Source organism: Schistocerca piceifrons, chromosome 5 (genome assembly GCF_021461385.2).
Source record: "Schistocerca piceifrons isolate TAMUIC-IGC-003096 chromosome 5, iqSchPice1.1, whole genome shotgun sequence".
NCBI classification, from domain to species: domain Eukaryota; kingdom Metazoa; phylum Arthropoda; class Insecta; order Orthoptera; family Acrididae; genus Schistocerca; species Schistocerca piceifrons.
In genome coordinates, this window is record NC_060142.1 from 628,012,718 (window position 1) to 628,029,698 (window position 16,981).

The window sequence follows — 16,981 nt, forward strand, 5'->3', positions numbered from 1 at the left end:
CAACCGTGACAACTGTAATGTATTCGTGAATAAACGTCATGTAACCGACAACGTACGTTGTATATCGTAGAGGAGTTTATGAGCGTCGAATACTGCATTTTAATTCGTTTGGGAAAAGAGTGAAGATACTGCCAAATAATATTTACAAAATCCTGGCGGCGTCCATGTACAAACGGAACAGCTGAGAGGTAACGATAGTGAAGTAACTGCAGCGGAATGCCAACTTTTAGACTTCTGGTGACGCACATATTTGTGTCGTCTGAGGACATACAACTGCACAAATAGTGCTTTGTGATACGTGGCAGGGCTCCAGGTCGCTGTGAATTATGGCCGAGTGCTTCAGCTGATAAGTTTTGCTCCTTATACTGTCGCATCATCTGTTTCTGAGGCAGTAGCACGCTGAAAGCCATGAAGAACACCAAGGCTACTCCAGACTCTGAAGGTAGGCACACGCATGCTAAGGGCAGTTGGTGCATTTCAAGTGCCCACTCGGGGATAACTCGCTCTTACCTTTCATTCGTGATTTTCTCCATTATTTTCTAGGGAGAATTTCTCCTGCCTTACAAGGTCGTTAACGGTATATTTAGAAAAGGTTTGTCTCGGCTTCGTAAAAAATACTTAACTTCAATCAAAAAGTTTTTTTTTCCCATAAATCAAATGAGTTAAAGACACCTACAGTTTTTAGCCTTTCTTAACTTGTATGGCGATCATTGCACAACTAACGCGTCTGTAATATGCAAACAATGCTATGGCGTGGACCTGTATTATATTCTGACCATTCTTTACACAATGGCTTTGACAATGTTGAGTGGCATGAAGTCTTTGAAATACTGAAGGTATCAGCGATAAAATACAGCTACCGAAGGATTATCTACGACTTGACAGAAATCAGAGTGCAGCTACAAGAGTCAAAAGACACCGAAACGAGTAACTAGTTGAGAAGGGAGAAAGACGGGGATGTAACCTATCCACAATTTTATTCAGCCTGTATACTACGGGTGCAATAAAGGATGCTCAAGTTCAGAGCGACCGAGTACAATCCTTAAGACTTGGTGATGACAGCGTAATTCCGTGTTAAACGACGAACGAGTTGAAAGGAATGGATAGTCTCTCGAAAAGAGGTTGTAAGGCGAACATCAGCGAAATGGAAACAGGGGTAATGGGATGTAGTAGAATTAAACAAGGCGGTACTGAGCGGAGTAGAGTAGGAAATGAAACACTAAAAGCGGTAGACGTGTTTTGCCACATGAGCAGCAAAATAATCGACAATGACCAAAGTAAAGAGGATATAAAATACAGGCTGGCAATAGCAAGAAAACCGTTTCTGAAAAGAAATATATTTTCACATGTAATGTAAATTTAATAGTTAGAAACCCGTTTCTGAAATTAATGCTTTGGATGCAAAATTAACAGAAACTGAAGCGTGGGCGACTAATAGTACAGATAAGAGAATGGGAACTTCTGAAGTGTGATGCTACACAAGAACGTTGAAGGTTATATGGGTAGAACAGGTAACTAATGAAGAGGTGGTGAATCGAAATGAGACGAAAAGAAATTTGTAGCACGACTTGAGTGAAGGGAGGGATAGGACACATCCCGAAGCATCTCGCTAACGGAAGGAAGTGTGTGCAGAGAACTTGCACGGAACACATTGTCATGGAAAGCTGTAGCAAACAATTTTACGAACTAAAGACAACATTAGACACAGTTCACTCTGAAATGACCCTGATGAAACGTTGAAAATATGTGAAACGCCTGAACGGGAGTCAGCATTTCGGTATTCGTACGACAGCGTTTTGGCTCACCAAATGAAACGCGCTCTGGTTATTCAAATGAGGAGTTCACTCTCGTCGAAAGAGTATACCCGCGATCCATACACGTGTCGGCGAGGGATGCACGAAGCGGCTGTCGCCGAGCATGCGCTGACCGCCAGCAACTGAGAGCGCGACAAATGGTTCCCCAGCTCTGGCAGTCGCTCGCGGCGGCAAGTAGGGCCTTATGGTCTCACCACGGCAAGAGCATTGCTGCAAATCGAAAGGCAGACGGGTTAAAGTTTAATGTCGCCTTGACGATAGGGTCAGTACGAACGAATCACCAGCTTTGATTAGCGAAGCATGGGAAGAGAAACCGGCCGTGGCCTTTCCAGAGGAACTGCCCGGGTATTTGCTTTAAGCGAATTTGGAAAACCGCGGGGAAATCCTAATCTGGAGGGCCTGACGAAAACCTGAATAATGTTCTCGCGAATGTTTCCTACCGCTGCGTCATGTCACTCGTTAGTACTCCAAATGCTCTGCAGGAAAGAACATTCTACTAGAAAAGGGCCAATCGTCCTTTTCTGAAAACCGAAAGAAAGAATAAAACCATACACGTATTCGCGGACGAGCGTAACAGCTTTGTCGATTTGCTGCCTTATGTCGATGTCTAAAGCAACTGTAAATTCTCACGTTCTGCCGGCCGGCCCATCTCGAACCGCTTAAACCGATTAAAATGATTTCAAAACATGGAGATGTGTATGTTCTACCACTTACCATGGTCATTTCAACTGTAGAATTACGCGTCCGTGTACAATCGATGTTCGAAGTCAACGGATCCGAAGACTAGGGAAGCACAAAATGCCGTCTAACAGGCGATTATGATACACAGCTTCGCAATAAGCATAAATGAGTTACTATTTTGCAAGCAGCTAAACATTTGCGTGAAACAATGTCTGCACATGCAGTGCTTGTTGTTGTTGTTACGGTCTTGCGTCTGAATGCCGATTAGATAAAGCTTTCTATGGCAGTCTGTTCTGTGCAAGCGTCTTCACCGCTTCGTACGTACTCCAGCCTACATCCGTCTGAACCTGCTGAACACATTCGTCCCTTGGTCTCACCCAGCGTACATTTTAAAGCGTTGCACATAAACCAGTCTCCAAATCGCTCAGTCAGTGATGCATTATGTTTCTTACAGAATGTGTGTACTGAAGACTAAAATGTAAATTACCGTTACCTGACATAATTAGTCAGCACAGGAGACGATCAGTAATTTGGTGTTGCAGTCTTCTTTTGGAAACCAATTTATTGGCCAAGATCGCTTTATAAACATAATCACTGGATTACTTGTTTCGGCAACATGTATTGCCATCCTCAGATTTTATGGATCTAGGATGGCAATACATGTGGCCGAAATAAGTAATCCAGTAATAATTGTGTTTACGTAGCGATAAGGGCAAATAAATTGGTTTTCAAAAGAAGACTGCATTATTAAATATAAATGTTTTACAGTTTACAAAATTTATGAAAGGATTTTATTCCTGTTACCGTGATATGAGCGTGTAACAAGTATTATTTATTGAATAAAATGTAAGGAAGAAAGTGACCATCAGCCACACTTCGGATACAAAGGTCTGAGGTACAATCTGTTGTCGATCCTAGGACTTTTATCCGCCACTTAAAATTTCTTTCATCTCTGGCAGTGTCTGCTAGTACAAAAAAAATGCTAGGAATGGGTGTGGATGACTAAATTAAGCAAAAAAGGACGCAGACTTCTGTACTAGATGAAAGTCCCAATCCCCGAAGCACATTCGATTTCTTTTGTGTTTCGAGATGGAAATACCTTGAAATTCTAGTTTTTGCCTATCTCTAACACGGCCTTAAGACAACAGTCAAGCTTGATAATGCAGCTGTTGTAATGAGTTGTTCGTATGTGAGCCCACCAAGTTTTAGAATTACTCATTTCTCCCAGGAAACAGGGAGCCGATTTAATTAGTCTGTCGTACTTCATTTCTAATTCCATCGTGACGTGCTTGTTAGCTGTCATATCAGCTGGCTGAGTGACGAGCATCTTACGAAACGGTAAGTATTTGATTCCGCGTACGTGAAATTGGTGAGGTGATGCGACGTTACGTACATCTGTCGCTTGCTTATCATTCTTCATCATTCTCGCCGCGAAAACGTCTACACGCTCTTTACAATATTTGGCGGTCGAGTTTCTTGTGTGACAAAATAGCGTCAGATATGAAAAGCTAATAACTACGAAACTAATAATACGTAAACAATGGCCCAATCCACTGTGGACAGATCATGTCTGTACGTGTTTGTCGCACAGAATTTTCTTTGCCTCTGACGTCATCGTTCTAGTGCAGGCGCATGCGAGCGATTGTTATGAATTACCTTTGTGTAAAGCTGTAAATGTGTGCAACGTAGAAACGCGTTCAGCTGGGACATCGATTCGAGTATCATATTGAAGAGCTTGTGGAACGGTATTAGTAGTGAGACAATAAAAATATTTGCCAGGTTATCAATGAAAAAAGGTATTAAAATGAAAACTGCAAAATAATAAAAGACGTCGACTCATACGATGTGTAAATATGCTCGGAATTCCAGAAAACGCGAGTAAGAGGACAACTCACGCCGAAAGGAATTCAAAAAGCCTAAAACTGGTGGGTTGTGTTGGATCTAGATCATAATATTATCCAGTTTTCCGTCAACAACCAATACTATTGTGGAGTGATAAAACATGATAGTAAAACTACGCGTTGAAATATTGTGTAAAAGATAAACGTTAGAATCTGGCACTCTTTTTTGTCTATCTGCCTCGTGATTGTGAAAAATAGAAATTCGTTTCAGCAAGAAGGTAGCTCGAGTCTGAGCTGAGGTGGGCGAGAATCGTATTAGTTTCGCTGAGAAAGGCGGAACAGTTCTGAGATTTTACAACACACCTTTGAGTACTCTTGCTGTTAGTATCATTTACGTTTTATGGCTGTCTTCAAAATAAAACTGAATTTGCTCGCTTTTCTGTATGGCGAAGCATAAAGGTCACAATTAACTCGTACGTTTGTGGGTATGCAGCCGAATCTACTGGTTAGTGAGGAGTGTGTAATCCAGTTACGATACGGGACGTTCCCTGTCGTAAATTCCTAAAAATGGTTCCTCATTGTAACACATTTTTATTCGGGATATCCAAAAGATATGACACAGGTTGTCCTACTCTTTGCTTCGAAGGATCAGGCTCTGAACGTGCAGACAAAAACGAGGCTATAGGACTCTTGTAAGTTCGTAAGTTACTTCAAACCACTGTGATTAATTTAACGTGATTTACTGGTTGTTACACATCTCCTCGGAATAAATACTATAAAAAAAAAATTTCAGACAGAAAGTAAAGAACAGAAAATGATTCAGGAATTTCAGTTTTGGAAATCCACGGATGATAATATGTTCTCGATGCATTTCGTCCCTATAAATCTAGCTTTGTATTGATCTCTCAGGTTTTAAAGAATAACTCTTCTCTACATCTGAAGTACACCTCCACTTTCCCACCGCTACACTGATTTACTCTCCTTTGACTGCGGGCTGTTAATTAATATTCACTTTTTTGCTCTTATCACTAGCAGTAATTCTGCCTCACACCTGTTACTCAGAATTCCACCTGACAACAGGTTCCCACAGAAAAACAAGTTGTCACGCACGAGGCGTGCAAGGATAAACATGCACTCTTGCTGTTATCTTCTTTAAATTTTGCGACTCGTCTGCAAGCAAATAGTTACGAGGCCCTTACGCGATCTGCCGTTGTATTCAATCTTCCATGTTTCAAGATAGCTCGCAACCATTTATGTTTCTAGAAAGTTTCATTTTATGCGCTTTCAAAGTGCACATGTTTTGTGTGTAGCTTTTATATGTTGATTAGTTTATTCAATTATTAGGTCATCTGCTGAGCGGCTGCAATATGAGAGGTATATTTTCGGAACATGCATTTCGGCTCTTAATAACGAAGACATCAGTGAACTGAAAGTAATTACCTTTGTAAAAGAAATTGTAATGGTTATTTCAGGTAATCGATTGCAGACCATTGTTTATCATAAACAGTTCGTTTAGTCTGTTAATTTGCAGTATAGTAAGGACGGAAATACTCTATTTTTCTGTAATTTGTACTGTTAACTTGTCTGAACGGAAAATTACACAAACTCATCGGATTAAGAGACAAATTTTAAGATCACATCGAATTACTCAATAAAATTTTGAATTCAACTTGCGAGACTGATGCAGTTTGCGGGAGACTTATTTGAAGGAAAGAAGATGGTGGGTTAATTTCCCACTGATCAAGATGTCATTAGAAACCTGGAATCGACTAGGATAATGAAAATCAGCCACATTCCTTTCAAAGAGACCAGCCTAGCATTTACCCCAGTCGCTTGTTAGGAAATTCACAGAAAACCCTAACTATGATAGCCCGATGGTGATTTGAACCCCACTACTGCCAATCGAGAGACCAATGTGCCCTTTTTGGGTTTTTCGGTTTTTCGGTTTTATTGAAAGCTGCTCTCAAAGGCCTGGTACTGATTTAAAAAATCTATGCATAGAAGTAACCATATAAAGAGTTTAAACAATTATTTAAGATTAATTTACAGTATCAACACACGCACAATACATGTAACTAAACGATCTTGATAAAATACCAACTGCAGACAGATTAGAATATTGAAAAGAACTCAAAGAACCGGGAAGTGTCCAACTGGAGATTAAAGTGAATAATGTAAGGCCTAACAGTACACCATATTTCACAAACTCTAGTTATGTGTCGTGTGAAGTAACAAGGGCTTCGTATATTTGGGCATTTTCATAACAAGTACAACCGATGCATTCGCTTTCATTTTCACGAGGTTTTGCAGTAAGAGGTTTTGACTGTGTTCGGAAGAAACTGCAAGAAAACATCATCTACATCTACATCTACATGGTTACTCTGAAATTCACACTTAAGTGCCTGGCAGAGGGTTCATCGAACCATTTTCATACTACTTCTATATCATTCCACTCTCGAATGGCGCGTGGGAAAAAGGAACACCTAAATCTTTCCGTTCGAGCTCTGATTTCTCTTATTTTATTATGATGATCATTTCTCCGTACGTAGGTGGGTGTCAACAAAATATTTTCGCATTTGGAAGAGAAAATTTGTGATTGAAATTTCGCAGATAGATCTCGCCGCAAAGAAAACCGATTTTGTTTCAGTAACTGCCACCCCAACTCGCTTATCATATCAGTGACTCTCTCACCGCTATTGCGCGATAACAAGAAACGAGCTGCCCTTCTTTGCAGTTTTTCGATGTCCTCCGTCAGTCCCAACTGGTAAGGATCCCACACCGCACAGCAATATTCCAGCAGAGGACGGACAAGTGTTATGTAGGTTGTCTCTTTAGTGGGTTTGTCGCATCAAATGTTCTGCCAACAAAGCGCAGTCTTTGTTTCGCCTTCCCAACAATATTATCTATGTGGTCTTTCCAATTTAAGTTGCTCGTAATTGTAATTCCTAGGTACTTAGTGGAATTGATAGCCCTTAGATCTCTGCGATTTATCTTATACAAATTTATCGGATTTCTTTTAGTACCCATGTGGATGACCTCGCACTTTTCTTTGTTTAGTGCCAATTGCCACTGTTCGCACTATACAGAAATTCTCTCTAGATCATTTTACAATTGGAATTGATCGTCTGATGATTTCACTAGATGGTAAATTACAGCGTAATCTGCAAACAGTCTAGTGAAGCTGCTCAGATTATCACCTAGATCATTTATGTAAATCAGGAACAGCAGAGGGCCTATGACACTACCTTGCGGAACGCCAGATATCACTTCTGTTCTACTCGTTGATTTACCGTCTATCACTACGAGCTGTGTCCTCTTTGAAAGGAAATCACGAATCCAGTCACGCAACTGAGACGATACTCCGTATGCACACAATTTGATTAATAGCCGCTTGTGAGCAACGGTATCAAAGCCTTCTGGAAATCTAGGAATATGGAATCGATCTGAGATCCCTTGTCAACAGCACTCATTACTTCATGGGAGCCGGCCGGAGTGGCCGAGCGGTTCTAGGAGCTTCAGTCTGGAACCACGCGCCCGCTACGATCGCAGGTTCGAATCTTGCCTCGGGCATGGATGTGCGTGACGTCCTTAGGTTAGTTAGGTTTAAGTAATTATAAGTTCTAGGGGACTGATGACCTCAGCTGTTAAGTCCCATAGTGCTCGGAGCCATTTGAACCACTTCATGGGAATAAAGAGCTAGCTGTGTTGCACAAGAACGATATTTTCTGAATCCGTGGTGGTTATGCATCAGTAAGTCATTTTCTTCAAAGTGATTTATAATGTTCGAGTACAGTATATGCTCCAAAATCCTACTGCAAATTGAGGTCAGTGATATGGGTCTGTAATTCAGTGGTTACTCCTATTTCCTATCTTGAATATTGGTGTGACCTGTGCTACTTTCCAGTCTTTAGGAACAGGCCTTTCGTCAAGTGAGCGGTTGTGTGTGATTGCCAAGAAAGGCGCTATCAAGCGGTTTACATCTTTTTTCTGGCATTCGCAGAAAGGGTTATCCTTGATGGATTTGTGATGTAACAAGGAAGGAGTTGAACCACGGTCTGTATGCTTGCATACCAGCTTTCCGCTCGCCTGCAAATTTCGAAACAACGACGTGCCTCTATTTACTGATTGGATGGCAGCCCGAACTGCGCCAATCCTGTGCCCGGTCTTCCTCGGCCGGTTTCCTTATCCGTAACTTGGAATCATAGGACGGTATAATGGCGTTCGGCGCAGGGCCATAAACATTGGCCTCCTTCGTCAGCTGGTCCATCTCGTTATTTTAAACCAGCTACACGAGCTGGCGGGATATTCTCGTCCCTCTTCTTCTATTCTACGACTCTCGTATAAGCCCCATTGTTTGTACATACGTTGTGTTGCCCTTCTTCGGGTTTTCGACAGATTTCAATATGCCTTCTCAGTCTGACTGTGTAAGTAGTTTTGGAGCCCCAAATGACTAATAAATTTGAAATCCTCTGGAATGGCTACGGCTTTCGCAGTAAAAATTGAACAATACATCGGCAGACGAAATTGTTGGGAATATTTCTGCTTGGGAACAAGGAATGCCCATCCTACTGCTGAAGTCTCTCGACATCGTGAGCTGTCGCTACGTACACAAACAAAGTGCAGCCACTAAAGATTACCTCAAGCTCTGAAAATTCAGTTAATTGTGTCGAGCCCATTTTTCATAAAACTGTAATAGTGAACATCGAAACTTTCCATCTGGTATTTGAATAGTATTCCAAATAGTACTACGATACTATCTGACTAAATTCAACAATAGATGGCGGTATACACTTATGTCACTATCTTAATCATTGCACCACATCACTCGATAGACGTATTTAAGTCTTTTGCGACAATAGTGATTAACTTTAGTTTTCCTCTTGAAAACAGTAAAATCAATCTTCAATCTCAAAGTTGTGATGTATGAAGCTTTCTTGGTATGACTGGTTGTGTGTGTGTGTGTGTGTGTGTGTGTGTGTGTGTGAGTGTGTGTGTGTGTGTGTGTGTGTGTGTGTGCGTCTGTGTGTCACCAGCCGATTTGATACGACAGTCCGTTATTGCGCACCATGTTTAGACCGAGCAACGATTCTCGACAACAGAGATAAAAAAACAGTCTTATTTATTTATGGCGCGCTGAAACAATATAAAAATGGTTCAAATGGCTCTGAGCACTATGGGACTTAACATCTATGGTCATCAGTCCCCTAGAACTTAGAACTACTTAAACCTAACTAACCTAAGGACAGCACACAACACCCAGCCATCACGAGGCAGAGAAAATCCCTGACCCCGCCGGGAATCGAACCCGGGCGTGAGAAGCGAGAACGCTACCGCACGACCACGAGATGCAGGCTGAAACAATATAAGTTTTATCCGAAACAGACTGTCGGTACACGGACAGATGCAGTTATTTTCACAGATTTTCGCACTTAGATTGCCAATTATTCATGACTTAGCTCAGTTTCATAATCTTAAAGAACGCTTTATCACACACCTATGTTGGTCGACATACTTTATCACGTTTGCAGCTTTAATATGGAGACGTGGAAGCTCTACCTGGGAAAAGAAATATAGATGTCTTGGACAGTTTTAGCGTAAAAGGGTTTGCCACTGAAATGGGAATTATCTTACAGGTCATTGAGTTAGATCTGCAAAAGCACAGGGGCGTTTTCAACTGAAATGGCAAACGGTCTCGAAAACATGTGTACAATTGACAGTGTCCTCTAAACGTTTACGAAACTATCTTTGTAATTCTTTTAAAGCCACAATGAATTCCTCAAACATCGCGTTTTCTTTAACGCCAGTGGGCTTAGGAAACTGGACTGTGTTTTTTAGAATTTGTCCCTTCTTCAACGCAACTTTCTTCTTACATGCGTCCCAGTCAAATCAGAAATAGGTTGTTTCTCACCTTTGTCTTGCGGTGGGCAGAGTGCAGTCATGGAGTGTGCGGCTGGTCCCGGCTGAGGTTCGGGTCCTCCCTCGGGCATGGGTGTGTGTGTTTGTCCTTAGGATAATTTAGGTTAAGTAGTGTGTAAGCTTAGGGACTGACGACCTTAGCAGATAAGTCTCATAAGATTTCACACACATTTGGACATTTGGCAGAGTGCAGTCAAGTCTACGTAAAATGTAGGGTCTCCACGCCATTCTCGGTGTTCTCTGTGCTTTATAATTTCAACAACAGCTGGTTTTAAACCGAAAAATCGTCCCAGGCATGCCCATTGACTTAATCAGTGTACTTTCCAGTAATATGCAGGGAGTTCCACCTAGACTTTTCGCCGCCAATGTGTCTGGAAGCACAATAGATATTGACAAACGGCTTTCACAGTTGTGAGTGTATGGTAGGGGCTCACGAAAGTAGATGCGATGAGACATTCTAAACCGCGTGCAAGTATTGGTTTCAACACAAACTTTTTTGTAAATGGACACACCATATAGTTTAATACGCAATCAATAACATGAGAAATCACAATTATAATGATATTAGTTGCATCGCAACACGTCAGTTACATCCCGAGAAATTGGAACGATAAGTTGACGCGTGAAATGAACGAAACGCGCTGCTATATGCATTTCCCACGATGCAAGCATGACCCGCACGTTGCTCGTAACTACGATGTGAGAAATGCTGTACTTTCGTGTTGCTATGTACACTGTTAGCACGTGGGCTGGGCAACATACCCACAATGAAAACAAGGACACGGTTTACTCGTATGTATTTTATTGAACTTTTTGCCAGTACTACAATGGACATCACAGTAACGAAATGCCGATAACCACCAGCCACAGTAAACAAAGTTAACGGCTGTCAAAGGCTCGCACAGAGAGATAAATGCTACCTGCACGTACTTGTACATCAATTACACAATGGTACATGCCATTTACAGGACTTGTCACTGAACATCTTTAATGACTGCGACACAACTGAACCGTTGCAGACGGTGCAATGCATACAGACACGTACAGCAGCACCAGCAAAACAAACAGACATATACGGTGTGCAACCACATGTCTCTCAGCCGAAATGCTACAACATATGTTCAAAGAGATCGCCATTTCCTCGGTAACACCGCTGTGCACACTCCATCATGGATCCACTCACGGCTGTAAGTGTTTGTGGTGTTGTTGCAGCGCATGCAGTGGTAATAGGGGCTTTCATTTTGGCCATTGTCGTTGGGACTTGCTGATACACCACATCTTTCACATGTCTCCAGAGAAAAAAGTCCATGGATATGAAGTCCGGCGACATGTGGGAATTGTTGGTTTAGCTCCGGTTGTGCCACCATGACATTATGCACAGGGCATCCATCGTGTTGACACTTCGCTGATGTTCAACCCAGCAAATCCAGTGTGGGTTTTCTGGTGACCAGTAGTGCACATTGTGTAAATTGATATTCCCATGGTCTGTAAACATGCCCTCATTGGTAAACTGTTCCCTACGCGTAAAGTAATGCCCTTGCCGTAGAACCCATTGACAGTATTCCAAGAGACTGCGAACTTAACCGAGCGAGGTGGCGCAGTGGCCAGCACACTGGACTCGCATTCGGGAGGACGACGGTTCAATCCCGCGTCCGGCCATCCTGATTTAGGTTTTCCGTGATTTCCCTAAATCGCTCCAGGCAAATGCCGGGATAGTTCCTTTGAAAGGGCACGGCCGAATTCCTTCCCCGTCCCTCCCTAATCCGATGAGACCGATGACTTCGCTGTCTAGTCTCCTCCCCCAAACAATCCAAACTGCGAACTTAGTTGCCATAGAGGGCTCGATGCAGCACCACATGATACGGGTGGTATTTATGCCCGTGCAGAATATACATCACGTTTGTTTGAAGGATTCCCATCTGTCTTCCATTTCATGAATACTTGCTTGAGGGTTTACTGCAGTGGCCACCAGAGAAGCTACCACTGCTGCTTCTTATGTTACACCTCTGCTCTGGATCCGTTTTCTTGGAGAAAACCACACTGTCGCGTGAATCCTTCTAACAGTATTCACGAAGGTAGGGCGGGTCGGGTGACGTCTATTAGGATATCGCCGAGCATACACTTGTGCCACATGTGTGCCATTTTCGTGACAATACAGTAATATCATGTCAACCATTTGCTAATTTGTGAATACCATGTCGAATGCCTAGAAGGAATGGACAGGTAAATTAATATCATGATTGCAACAGTGACACCAATTACAGTGTACAGTACACCGGTGCCATGGACCTGTACGTACTTCCACACAGTGAGCTGTTCCCACACACAGCGGCCTGTTCCTGTACACAACTCCAGAGGTGAAGGATTGGCGTGGACAGTGTAACGGGGCCGCGTAGACCGGCCGGCAATATTCCGTAGCCTGTATGTAGATAAATACAAGATGCACGAGGGAAAGCGTCATGTACATATCAGTGTTTGTGGCAGGAGTCCCTATTATTATTTTCGGCCTTCGTGATAGCACTGAAAGTAAGAATACGTACATCAATCACGACGCAATTACGAACAACGTGTGGGTCACGCTTACATCGCGGAAAGTGCATTAGCGCCGCAATCCGTTCATTTCAGGCGTCAACTTCGCGATCCAATTTCTCGGGATATAGCTGACGTATTGCGATGAAACAAACGCCATTATTGTTGTGAATTCTCATGTTACTGTTTGCATATGTAATAATTTCAGTTGTCCAACTACAAAAAAAAGAATAAAAATAATAAATAAATAAATTTGTGTTGAGACCAATATTTCCACACAGTTTAGAATGTCTAATAGTATCTTCTTTCGTGAGATCCTTCCACACATTCATACCTGTGAAAGCCGCCTTCAGTATCTATTGCGGTTCCAGAGGTATTGGCAGTGCATACTCTTCATTCATTTCCGTCGAAAACTCTTGCAACTAACAATAGAATGATGCAAGCAACTTCAGAAATTTTACTATTCTCACCATCTATTTCTTCACGTGCTCCACGTCTGCAAGTAACATCTGTAATGAAAGCCAACATATGTTTTTCTTAATTGAAAAACGTTTAATAAAATGAGGTGTAGCAACCTTTGTAACTGAATGTAAATACACTCCTGGAAATTGAAATAAGAACACCGTGAATTCATTGTCCCAGGAAGGGGAAACTTTATTGACACATTCCTGGGGTCAGATACATCACATGATCACACTGACAGAACCACAGGCACATAGACACAGGCAACAGAGCATGCACAATGTCGGCACTAGTACAGTGTATATCCACCTTTCGCAGCAATGCAGGCTGCTATTCTCCCATGGAGACGATCGTAGAGATGCTGGATGTAGGCCTGTGGAACGGCTTGCCATGCCATTTCCACCTGGCGCCTCAGTTGGACCAGCGTTCGTGCTGGACATGCAAACCGCGTGAGACGACGCTTCATCCAGTCCCAAACATGCTCAATGGGGGACAGATCCGGAGATCTTGCTGGCCAGGGTAGTTGACTTACACCTTCTAGAGCACGTTGGGTGGCACGGGATACATGCGGACGTGCATTGTCCTGTTGGAACAGCAAGTTCCCTTGCCGGTCTAGGAATGGTAGAACGATGGGTTCGATGACGGTTTGGATGTACCGTGCACTATTCAGTGTCCCCTCGACGATCACCAGTGGTGTACGGCCAGTGTAGGAGATCGCTACCCACACCATGATGCCGGGTGTTGGCCCTGTGTGCCTCGGTCGTATGCAGTCCTGATTGTGGCGCTCACCTGCACGGCGCCAAACACGCATACGACCATCATTGGCACCAAGGCAGAAGCGACTCTCATCGCTGAAGACGACACGTCTCCATTCGTCCCTCCATTCACGCCTGTCGTGACACCACTGGAGGCGGGCTGCACGATGTTGGGGCGCGAGCGGAAGACGGCCCAACGGTGTGCGGGACCGTAGCCCAGCTTCATGGAGACGGTTGCGAATGGTCCTCGCCGATACCCCAGGAGTAACAGCGTCCCTAATTTGCTGGGAAGTGGCGGTGCGGTCCCCTACGGCACTGCGTAGGATCCTACGGTCTTGGCGTGCATCCGTGCGTCGCTGCAGTCCGGTCCCAGGTCGACGGGCACGTGCACCTTCCGCCGACCATTGGCGACAACATCGATGTACTGTGGAGACCTCACGCCCCACGTGTTGAGCAATTCGGCGGTACGTCCACCCGGCCTCCCGCATGCCCACTATACGCCCTCGCTCAAAGTCCGTCAACTGCACATACGGTTCACGTCCACGCTGTCGCTGCATGCTACCAGTGTTAAAGACTGCGATGGAGCTCCGTATGCCACGGCAAACTGGCTGACACTGACGGCGGCGGTGCACAAATGCTGCGCAGCAAGCGCCATTCGACGGCCAACACCGCGGTTCCTGGTGTGTCCGCTGTGCCGTGCGTGTGATCATTGCTTGTACAGCCCTCTCGCAGTGTCCGGAGGAAGTATGGTGGGTCTGACACACCGGTGTCAATGTGTTCTTTTTTCCATTTCCAGGAGTGTAATTACTGCACTGAATCCGTGTCGTCAGGCAAGCAATAAGGAACCAGGACGCAGAGTGTATCTCGTGCGAGACGAGAAGCTGGCTCATATGAGGCCAAAACGCAATTAGCGAGGCACGGGAAGAGCGACGTATGTGGGCAGATTAACTGAGCTTCACATCAGATCAAGATCTGCCCCATAATCGTCTGAAACTAATCAGAGTGCTCTCGTAATAACTGCAGCTAACGGAGCATTACCGACCATACTAACACCACCGTCTCAGAGGCTCCGACAGTCTGTAAGACTGTTTACAACATATTAGTTTAGACTTTGGTAAGGCATACCCAGGGAATTTCTGTGAGTCTTACGAATTTACATAACAGTGTTACTCATGCAAAATTCAAGTTCCCCAATGTTGTCTTTATCCTTTGTTTTCAGGCTATATTAGGATCTTGTACTCTTCCTATTTTAATATAACCGAGTTCCGTCAATATTTTAAAGAAAGAAGTTATTCAAAAGTGTACGCCGGTTTTACTTTAATTGAAAATTAATGATGCCTCAGTGAGTCACTGAGTTTATTCTATTTGACAAACAGAGGTAGTACGTATGGTTACAGTTTGGAGTGAAAGTTAACAGTAAAGTAAATTTAAGCAAAGTAACGCCGATAAAGCAAAGATCATAACTAACTACAATTATCTAGACTTTGCACACCATAATTATTTTGCGGAAGAGCCGGCCGGAGTGGCCGTGCGGTTCTGGGCGCTACAGTCTGGAGCCGAGCGACCGCTACGGTCGCAGGTTCGAACCCTGCCTCGGGCATGGACGTGTGTGATGTCCTTAGGTTAGTTCGGTTTAATTAGTTCTAAGTTCTAGGCGACTGATGACCTCAGAAGTTAAGTCGCATAGTGCTCAGAGCCATTTTTATTTTGCGGAAGTGTTTTCTGATGGTCTTGGTAATCTGTGTTTCGTACTGAATCCTGTTTGTTTTATTTAATGCAAATATTTTCAAATTATTTAAGAGTGAAATGCTGTATGTTTTACTTGGCAAGTTAATGAGATTAACCTGTGTAGGTGAACGTTAATTTGAGGTAACGCAGTTTTGACTGTAATAGTGAGGCTTCACTGTTTAACGAGTTCAGCAAAAATTATTTGCACGTCTTTCCAAGTTATCAAATTATTATACCTATTTTAGTAAATTCAGACAATAGCTAGTGTTTCTCTTTACTACTTCGCGAAGTTTTCTATTGGTTACGTACGTTTACTATTTAGTAACCACACTTAAAACATTTGTTCAGGCTAGTTATGTAACAATTACTGTTATGATAAACAAGCGGGTTAAAAAACAGACCTTGTCCGGCGGTATTGAAATAACTTCATTGTATTGCTGTGGGATACTAGAAGTTTCGTGGTACTTTTCACTGTCTTCACCATGTGTGATTTGCAGTAATATATTCGTAGAATGATTGTTTAAAATTTGCGTAAGAAAGATTGAAGTAAATCACTTGAAAAATAAACCTAGTTAAACACTTTTCACTGCTAATGAGTTACTATTTCGGAAACGATTCTCTTTATTTTTTAATATAATTAGGGTCAGGAGATTACAGTCATTTTCGTATAGCTGATTATAGAGGGGGAAGGTTACAAACTGTTCGTGTCGAAATGCCGGAACCGTGCTCAGAGCATGACAGTGACCTCAGGTTGATTGTCTTGGCCACTATAAATTCGCCTGATCCGAACCTGATGGAACACATCTGGAACGCTATCGGACTACCAGCGACTTGAATGAGATTTCCACTCTGCAGCGGAGTGTGTGCTGATATGAAACTTCCTGGCGGATTAAAACTGTGTGCTGGACCGAGACTCGAACTCGGGACCTTTGCCTTCCGCTGGCAAGTACTCTACCAACTGAGCTACCCAAGCACGGTCCCGAGTTCGAGTCTCGGTCCGGCACATAATTTTAATCTGGCAGGAAGTTTCATACCAGCGACTTGTCGGATCTACACCGCACCAGACCAGCTATTCTGCATTCCGAAGGTATGGCGACTCGCTGGTGACAATGTGTGTGTGTGTGTGTGTGTGTGTGTGTGTGTGTGTGTGTGTGTGTGTGTGTGTGCCGTGGCCTGGACTCCAGCCAGACTGTTGCGTCATATTGTACGAACAAATGGAAACTATCATCTCGCCTCGACATCCGTAAACATTGCA

The 16,981-nt window shown here is 43.3% G+C and overlaps 1 protein-coding gene across 1 annotated transcript in view; it reads left to right on the forward strand.

Moving 5' to 3' along the window:
- The first annotated feature begins 408 nt into the window (after nt 1–408).
- Nucleotides 409–16,981, forward strand: part of LOC124799171 (synaptic vesicle glycoprotein 2B-like) — a 239,455-nt gene continuing 222,882 nt past the window's right edge. Inside the window, exon 1 of the mRNA XM_047262709.1 lies at nt 409–442. Coding sequence (XP_047118665.1) covers nt 409–442 — 34 coding nt within the window. The remainder of the gene's footprint in view (nt 443–16,981) is intronic.